This window comes from Leptonychotes weddellii, chromosome 8 (assembly GCF_054177405.1).
Source record: "Leptonychotes weddellii isolate Sample4059 chromosome 8, ASM5417740v2, whole genome shotgun sequence".
Classification (NCBI taxonomy): domain Eukaryota; kingdom Metazoa; phylum Chordata; class Mammalia; order Carnivora; family Phocidae; genus Leptonychotes; species Leptonychotes weddellii.
In genome coordinates this window covers 37614321-37624437 of record NC_138376.1, presented here as the reverse complement: position 1 = coordinate 37624437, position 10117 = coordinate 37614321, and the positions used below count along the sequence as shown (strand labels likewise).

At 35.4% G+C, this 10117-nt stretch overlaps 1 protein-coding gene across 1 annotated transcript in view; it reads left to right on the top strand.

The window, feature by feature from the left end:
• Window positions 1-2274: 2274 nt before the first annotated feature.
• LOC102730802 (cytochrome P450 2K6-like) overlaps window positions 2275-10117 on the top strand; it is a 12790-nt gene continuing 4947 nt past the window's right edge. The window contains exons 1-3 of the mRNA XM_081827566.1: window positions 2275-2401; window positions 6257-6406; window positions 7960-8159. Coding sequence (XP_081683692.1) covers window positions 2275-2401; window positions 6257-6406; window positions 7960-8159 — 477 coding nt within the window. The remainder of the gene's footprint in view (window positions 2402-6256; window positions 6407-7959; window positions 8160-10117) is intronic.

The following is a 10117-nucleotide window of genomic DNA, read 5'->3' as shown; positions in this document are numbered from 1 at the left end:
ACCATTACTTTGCCTCTGAGGGCAACATAATCATCATCATCTTTATCATCATCATCTTATATTTGTATTGTACTTCTTATTTTACAAAAGACTGCAAGGATTTCACTTATTCCTTACAACCACCCTCAGAGGAAAATAGGGATGATATTTTTATCTCAATTTTACAGATATGTGACTCAGAGCAATTGACTTACTAGTAACTAAAAAGCCAGGACTTGTGTTTTCTGATCTTTTAATGCTACTTTATGGTTTCTCCTATACTCAAAGGTCACATGACAGGTTGATTCCTCAGGAGAACAAGATCTCTCAACAAAGTCCCTCATCTAATTCCATATACCCAATCCTATTTTTTTCCTAACATTCCTGTTTTTTTGCTTAAGCATTAACCAGCCTAATCCCTTTACTATTTAGATCTTCATTTTTTTATTTTTACTTCTGTCCTATTGTTCTGTGTTAATTTCACCTATGAAATATCTTTCCCACACTTCTTCCTAGCCTACATCTCAACTTTTTTCTTAAAATTTATCTTTCTAATTTTTGTTTCTTTTCTGAAACCTGCCATATCCACTTTATCAAATTTACATATAGTGGTTCACACCTGAGAAACTGTCCTCACAGCCTCAAATTCCTATTTTAATTTTTACTTAACTGGAACATTAATTTAATTATATTATCTTCCTAAATTATTGACCCCTTCTATAATTCCTATTACAATCCTAATGTTATTTTTTAAATTCAAGTTTCTTTTTTTTTTGTAGTCATCATCTGTCACCAAAAAGCATTATTATAATATCATAGACTATATTCCCTATGCTATACTTTTCATCTCTGTGACTATTTATAACTGGAAGTTTGTACCTCTTAATCCCTTTTATCTATTTCACCCATCCCCCAGCTACCTCCCCTCTGGTAACCATCAGTTTGTTCTCCATAGTTAAGAGTCTGTTTCTTCGTTCGTCTCTCTCTCTCTTTTTTTCCCCCCTTTGCTCATTTGTTTTGTTTTTTAAATTTCACATAAAAGTGAAGTCATATGGTATTTGTCTTTCTCTATCTATTTATTTCACCTAACATAATACCATAATACCCTCTAGGTCCATCCACGTAATTGCAAATAACAAGAATTCATTCTTTTTGATGGCTGAGTAATATTCCTCTGTGTGTGTGTGTGTGTGTGTGTGTGTGTGTGTGTGTGTGTGTGTTAGCTTCTTTATTCATTTGTCTATTGATGAATGCTTGGGTTGCTTCTATATCTTGGCTCTTATATAATGCTGCAATAAACAGAGGGGTGCATATACCTTCAAATTAATGTCTCATTTCCCTTGGGGTGAATATCCAGCAGTGGAATTACTGAATCATATGGTATTTATATTTTTAATTTTTAGAGGAACCTTCATACTGTTTTCCATAGTGACTGCACCAATTTACATTCCCACCAACAGTGCACGAGGGTTTCAATTCTAATGTTATTTTCCAAAGTCAAGTTTCCTAAAGAAAGAAATATTAGAAGTCCAATTCTCATTCTTTACCTAAACCTTAGTTGGGTAAAAACCACAAGCTCTGCAACCAACAAGCCTGCATGTATATCCTTTTTTGAGCATTGCTATTCACTGTGTGACTTCTTAAAGCCACAGTACCTTGCCTTTTATATGACGGAAATGATGATAATATCTACTTTTCTGGTTTATAATGTGCATTAAAAGACATACTGGCAATATGGTTAAGAAGCAATAAATGATCACTCTTATTATTTTTAATTATCAAAGAAAATTTAATTTTTTTTTCCAGTAAGAGGTGAGACACAGTAGCGCAGAACTAACTTGGACCTATTATGGTCATAGCATCCCACAAAGGATAGGGCATGAATATGGTGGTCAGGTAGTCAGTGTGGTAGTCAGGAAGTGCTTTGTCTTCCTAGAGTCCATGGTGGGCATTTTCTGAGACCAAAGAAAAATGTAATAGAGAGATACTATGAGTCAATTCCATGATGTCAGAGCCCTGCTACTTGAAATCTCAAACAAAATGGAGCATAAGGACAATCAGTGGATGATCATAATAATTACGGCTTAAACAGGTGTAGCAACCAAGGAGTATCTTTAGTGAACAAGTCCAGTATTGTCATTTCACAAGAATATGAAACTGATTAATTTGTCATAATTAAATTATCAAAGATCAAGATCTAGTTCATTTTTTATTACAGTACCATGTTTTAGTTGCTTCTCTTTTTCTTATACACCCAAGCTCTCCCAGAAATATGGCTCCATTTACAGCATCCAAATGGGTCCAAAGAAGGTGGTGGTACTCTCTGGATATGAGATAGTGAAAGCTGCCCTGGTCAATTATGGTGATCAATTTGGGGAACGGTCTCAAGTGCCTATATTTGAAAGACTTTTTGAAGGAAAAGGTAACAAACTCTAAGCTTAAAATATATCCTTATGGTTAAAATTATTAAATCAGTTGCATCATATCATCTTTAATAATTCTTTTCATGATTTAATTTTCCTTCACCAATATACATTACACAAATGGAATTTACTTAGGAGAAAATTTATGATTTATGCTTTTATTCTCATTGTACATGATTCTATTAAACAAATAATTATTAGCCAGAAACTTTGTGAAAAGTACAATGCTAGGGAAATAGAAAGAGAACAGAGGCCATCAGCTTAAGAGGTCACCGTCTAATGGTTGACGTTGATCCATCAAACAATAGGATAAGAGTAGTGTTATAAATAATACTGAACCATATTTTCACCTGGATAAAGGTGTTGTATCTTGCTTATGTGTGTGTTGGATAAATGCCTTGAGGAAATCCAGATGCTATACTTTTATGTCATTCCACTAATGTAACAACCCTTTAAATTATTACATTAAAACTTTAATGCTAATTTAATAACTAAATATGGGAATGGTTTCATCTTGACATTAATTATTTTTAGTGAACTAATATTGGTGTCTAGTAAATACTACTAAGCTGTTTTAATGCTTCAACAACTTTTTGAAAAAGCATTTCACACTATCCTCCTCCAAAATCTTATTCTTTGAGATATTAATAAATGTTCTATGTGTCAGTGTCAGTGAAGTGAATTTGAGAAATACTACATATTAAAGGCCTCTCTCAGGATTCATGGGGTGCCTATTAGGATATTAAAACCTCTGAGAAAAACACCAAAAGTCTATTTAATTTTATTTAATTCAGTTTTCACACTTATTAGTCCTTGAAACATTTCTTTTTAATTATATATATGAATTCTACTTAATTTTATTTAATTCAGTTTTCACACTTATTAGTCCTTGGAACATTTCTTTTTAATTATATATATGAATTCTACTTAGTTAACATACAGTGCAATATTGGTTTCAGGAGTAGAATTCAATGATTCATCACTTACCTACAACACCCAGTGCTCATCATAACATGTGCCCTCCTTGATACCCATCACCCATCCATCCCATCCCCCACCCACCTCCTTTCATCAATCTTTAGTTTGTTCTCTACTGTTAAGAGTCTCTTATGGTTTGTTTCCCTCTTTCTTTTTTTGTTTTTTTTCCCCCCCTTTCCATATGTTCATCTGTTTTGTTTCTTAAATTCCACATATGAGTGAAATCATATGGTAGTTGTTTTTCTCTGACTTATTTCACTTAGCATAATACTCTGTAGCTCCATCCATGTTGTTGCAAATGGCAAGATTTCATTCTTTCTGATACTGAGTAATATTCCATTGTGTGTATATATACATACATACATGTATGTTTGGACCACATCAGTCCTTGGGACATTTCTTTTTCTTGGAATTCCAATTAACATCTCATAAAGTCAGCATTGAGGAACAGCAGTTCATTCAGTCCCTGATCTTTAGCTCTCAGGATCCATCTTCTTTTATTCCTTCTAAAAATTTGGGACACTTTTTATCTCTTGCCTCTGGAATCTCAGTTCTTTTTCACAACACTTCACATATTACTCACTGATTTTACGATTATATGCAAAATTGTTTTAATTGGTATCAATGTCAAATCTAATATTTTTTTCCTTAGCAAATAATTCATTTTAAGAATCAACTAGTCTTTCTTTTTAAGTGTCTTAACTGGTCATAGGAAAACTACTCTTTGTTCAAAGATAAAATGATTACTTCTCTGCCCCACACCCTGTCTAGTAATCCACCCAAATGGGTACAAGCATTCTTTAAACCAATTTTGTATAAACAGAAGAAATATGTAATATTTTCATTACCATTAGGCCATTTTAGAGTAGTACTTCATCTTAATAAATTATTTTGCCATGTAACTTAAATATATTTCAAACTTTGGTGCCAGTATTTAAAAGAAGTTCCAGGGGTGCTTGGGTGGCTCAGTTGGTTGGGCATCTGCCTTCAGCTCAGGTCATGATCCCAGGGTCCCAGGATCAAGCCTCGCATCGGGCTCCCTGCTCAGTGGGGAGCCTGCTTCTCCCTCTGCCGCTCCTCCTGCTTGTGTTCCCTCTCTCTGTCCAGTAAATAAATAAAATCTTTTAAAAAATAATAAATAAATAAATAAAAGAAGTTCCATTCCTTATAATGCTAGATTAATGTTCTTCACAATTACATGGCTGGACTATTGCTATTCCCTGACTGTGGGCCCTTCATATTCTACTACTGTGTTCTCAAATGTAAATTTTTAAATAAAAAACACGAGATAATGCGGAGAGTCACGTATTTGTTACAAAACAGTTTTATGCAGTACAGGATCCATAGACAGAATGACATTATATTAATGTAAGAATTGAACGTGAGCAGAATCTAGCCTTCACCAGTATCCTCGCAAAGGAAGGCTTAACCTCACATGAAGTGGCCACAACTGCCAGGAGAGATCGCTCTCGGATTTCACGTTGACACGAGCAAGGATGGCGCTGCCCCATTTCCAACACCTAGCTTGCCTTCGTTTAGTCTAGTTTCCTATTTCAGGTTATCAGTCAAATTCAGAAAACCCTCCCCTGTCTCTTGTGCCTCCATAGAAAAATGAGACAAATGCCAGTGGAGGAAGGGTGGGCTTAGGGACGGAAACACAAGGAGTAAGGCCATGGTCACCATAAACTGGCCACGGAAAGATGTGGGCCACTTTGGCAACCCTCTCTCTCCTTATTTTTCTGTCAGTTAGCATATATCCTGACTCTTCTAAGAACCTTATTTGACTATTATTTCCCTTAGCCGTGCACAAATTCACACAGCTGTTTCATTCAATAAATATTTATCAGGGACCTACTATATGCTACAACAACACGTATGCCTAGAAATTAGTATGTATAGCACTAACATGTGGAAGCTTCGTTACACCTCTTGGCAATTAGTTACTCCTAACCTTTTTCTTGGGTAAATCTTGTGGCTGTAGTCTACATTTTTCCCTGGCAAAAGAGACTTTGTTTTCTATTGTTCATCAACCCCTTAACCACACCTAGCATGATATAAGCATAGAGACTCAAGATTTGCTTAATGAATTTGTCAGAGAAATAGAACTAAAACCAAAATCTTCTCCCAACCCAGAAATCCTCCTCTCCACAAAGGTAACAGAAAAAGAAAACAATTTTATTGTTGAATAAGCATCAAACCAAAATGCGATGTGTATCACAGACAATCCACTAAGAAATTGCAAAGACAAAAACAAATCTCACCCTGTTATATAACCAAGCAGACACAACCCATTACAAAAACGTTCTCAAAGGAAACAATATAACTAGTCCTCAATAACTAAGGGGGCTTGGCAGCACCATTTGTCACACACCATTCATCCTAGATTCATCCGGTAATTGGGGTGACCATCTGTGTTAATTGTCTGTATACAAAAGAATAATAAAGTTCTCATATCTTTATGATAGGAGGTAGTTTTGCAACTTGGGGCAAGGCACCCACCAGTGTCTGGCTCCTACCCTCCCACAGAAACTGGGAGAAAGGGGTACTCTCTTCCTTGATGTTTATATTCTGAACAGATGGCCTCCAGGTCCCTGAGAAAGCCATTGCTAGGTCATAAAGCTGACAAAAGACACATTCTAACTTCAGAAGGACTTACATATGCTATAAGTCATATATATACAATATGATTATATATATATATATGATTTAAAAACAGGAAAAAATACAAGTCTTTTAAAGTTAATGCTTTAAGAGAAAGAGAAATCTCTTATTTTCAACAGGGAGAATAAAGCTTCTTTTAAATTTTTACTTGTCCTTGCAAATTAAATGTTAAAAGCTTTGAGGAAATAATTTTAAAACATTTTTCTCGTTACAAGGAATCGTCTTCTCTCATGGTGAAACTTCGAAAACTATGAGAAGGTTCAGCTTGATCACCTTGAGGAACTTTGGAATGGGCAAGCGGCTCATAGAAGACAGGATCATAGAAGAATGCCAGCATCTCGTAGGGAGTTTTGAGTCTCACAGAGGTGCATAGAATAAACTAAACCACATCCTATTTTTCATGAGAAAGAAGCCAAATGCTATATTTTATTACTTAGGCATAATTTCAGTATTGTAGGAAAATTCCAAGAATTTACAAATAATTCCCCAATCCTACTCTTCTGTAAGATTCCCCAAATGTCAGCATTTTACGTTTGCCTTCTCTCTTGTTCTGTCTCTTTTTCTAAACTGTTTGAAAGTACTTTGGAGACATGCTCTCTCTTTATTCCTAAACACTTCAATGTGTTCCCTTAAAATAAACAAAAACATTCTCTCACATACCCAAAGTACAATTTTCAAAACTCAGGAAATTAGTATTGACTCAGCCATCCCCTGAACTTATTTGGCCAGATTTTGCCATTGTCCCATTAATGTCCTGAATAGCAAAAGAAAATCCTGACACATGCATTACATTCAGTTGTCATGTCTCTTTTGCTTCCTTCCATCTGGAACAGTTCTTCAGTAATAGGTATATTTCTGATCTCTTTAAATGATATACAGTTAATTCCATATCATTTTAATATTTTATCTATTTAATATTTTAATTATTTAACATCTTCATGTTAATAGTTTTCTCATTTCCTTAATAAATTGAGCTCATTCCTTACTAAAAATATGCTCATATGAGTATTATCTTCACTGATGCAGATAGTAATAAGAAGAGAAATGGTCAAAGGTAGACAAGCCTGAGATAAATACAGAGAAGAAACAACGCAGTGGCCCATGTGCTAAATTAGCAATCCCTGTACACACAGAGAGCCCGTCAGCAGTTTGGAGAAAGTACCTACGGGAAAACATCTATTCCTCCTGCAGTGTTAAGCTCCTAACAAACATTAATTTCTCAGGGCTTTGTGTACATAGCATCTCATACACCCTTACATAGCATCTCGGACACTCTTACATTTACATATTAAAAAGAAAACATATTCTCTGCAGAAATTCCCCCAGGCCTTCAGCCTCCGCATTTAAGGTAGGTGCTGATGTTAAAAGTAATTCTGAGCATTCTGGTTGCTAAAATTAAATGTACATCCAGTGATACATATTTAATAATCTAAATAGTTTTCAATGATGCGGAGGAAAACAGATCCCAGTAACTGAAGAGGTTAAAACAAGAGGATCTAGATGAGGTTCTTTCAAGTAAAATCATTTTAATCATCTAGATATACTATTTTAAATTTTGAATTGATTGTAGGCTTCTAGGTTGGTATTTTCTCAGATGTTATGCATTAACACTTGCTACACACACACACGTACGTACACGCACACTGAAATGGCCCTCAGCTGGCACATTTTAATTTCTTTGAGCCAAATGTAGATTTTCTTTGGCACATACTTCTAGTTTGCCTTGTGGCAATCTTTTAACCAAATTCTGGATATTTTCCAAGGCTCATCTATTCTCACCTCTCCTTAAAATGTATGGTCACCAATAATCTCATTCCTCTATGAAATCTTTTATTGACAGTCTGTCCCCATCATTCCAGAACTGGCTTAATACTGTTTATGTCAGTATTCCTAATCTGATTAATGAATTCTCTTATAGGAAAGCCTTTTGAAGTCAAAACAGTAATGAATGCTTCTGTTGCTAATGTCATTGTGTCAGTGTTGCTTGGAAAACGGTTTGCTGACCAAGACATCCAATTCCTGAGACTCTTAACCTTGACTGGTGAAAATGTGAAGCTCGTTGGAGGTCCTAGGATTGCAGTAACTGTATGTTCCCTACTCAATTTTACTTCTTCTAAGGTAGGTTAGAAGAAGTAGGTTGTTCAAGAGACCATGAAAAAGTGTTTGTTAGAGAATTGCCATTTCAAAAATGTACACTTTCTGGAACATTATGAGTACAGAGATGTGACAAGCCTGCTTGGTTTAACACATCTGATAATTCTTCCATCACAAATTACTGCATCAGGATGCCTGGGTGGCTCAGTCAGTTATGCATCTCCCTTTGACTCAGGTCATGATCCCAGAGTGCTGGGATCAAGTCCCACATCGGGCTCTCTGCCCAACGGGGAATCTGCTTCTCCCTCTATCCTTCCACTCTGCTCATGATCTTTCTCTCTCTCTCAAGTAAGTAAATAAAAATATTAAGAAAAAACAAATTACTGTATCAAATAATATCTTACAATGCATGGATTGTGAATCACATCAATAAATAGTTCAGTTTATGACTTCAGTAAATTTTCACAATTTGGCCATTCATCTTTTACCCATACCACTGGTTATGCATCGATGCTTATCACGGATAAGCCATGAATGAATAAGGAACACTCAGAAGAATTCACTTAGAAGAGTGAATTTAAACAGAGGAGAACTATCAAGTACTAAAAACAGTACTAAATAAAATTTTAATATTTATTCTGCATCACGTAAGTTCAAAATAGTGCTACAATCCAATTTTTTATATTTGCAAGCAATAAAGTTGCTGTCTTCTAGAATGTAGGAACTAAGAGCCTTGTCAAATAGTTCCCATTTTCAATAGCACAACTGACAGCTGACAATATTATTTCACTTTGTAATAATTTAGGTTCTGTTATTATAAGTACATGTTTACTTTAAATACACCTGTAACTTAAAGGGGAAACAGGCAACTATGTCTGTTTTTTTAAGTCAGTTAGAGAAAGACAATTATCATATGATTTCACTCATGTGGAATTTAGGAGACAAAACAGAAGAGCGTAGGGGAAGGGAGAGAAAAATAAAATAAAACGAAACCAGAGAGGGAGACAAACCATAAGAGACTCTTAATCATAGGAAACAGAGGATTTCTGGAGGGGAGGTGGGGGGAATGGGGTAACCGGGTGATGGACATTAAGGAGGGCACATGATGTAATGAGCACTGGGCGTTATATAAGACTGATGAATCACTGACCTCTACCTCTGAAACCAGTAATACATTATATGTTAATTAATTGAATTTAAATAAATTAAAAATAAATAAATAGCTCAATCTTTAAATAGAATTTAAAAAAGATTTTATTTATTTACTTATTTGAGAAGGAGAGAGTATGAGCAAGTGTGCAAGTGGGAGTTGTGACAGGAGTGGGGGAAAGAATCTCAAGCAGACTCCATGCTGAGCATGGAGCCCAATGCAGGGTTTGATCCCAGGACCCAGAGATCATGACCTGAGCTGAAATCAAGGGTCTGATGCTTAACCAACTGAGCCACCCAGGCACCCAACTATGTCTAACTTTAGGTTGGCCTTTTATCTTTGGTATTTATTAGGTCACTTGGGTGGTTAGGGACCCCTTTGAGAATCTGATGAAATATATAATAGAGCTTATCTCTCAAATACATGAATATACTGAGAAACATACCAAATTTAGCAAACAGTGAAGTCCTTCCTGAACTTTCTAAGGGTTAGGGAATATTGGATTATATGGTGCTGCTCCCTGGGACCTATACACAGTAGACCTGTTCTAAATTACAAAAATAATTATTCTGATCCTGCAAAGAAACATTAGTGGTAAAGTGAGTGTGCTACATAGGACTAAAAGAGTTTAACCTGGAATCACCTAGGAGTTTGCAGGAAAAACACTTAGATTTATAGCCCTAACCATAAAGCCAATACTGTTTCCATGTCTTGTCTAACCTCTAAGTAGACGTGTTGGGTTACTCTGGCATAATATACAAAATACTTCGGGTACATAGAACTTACTATAAACCATATCAATATTCATTGTAAGTTACCTAGTTCCACTAAG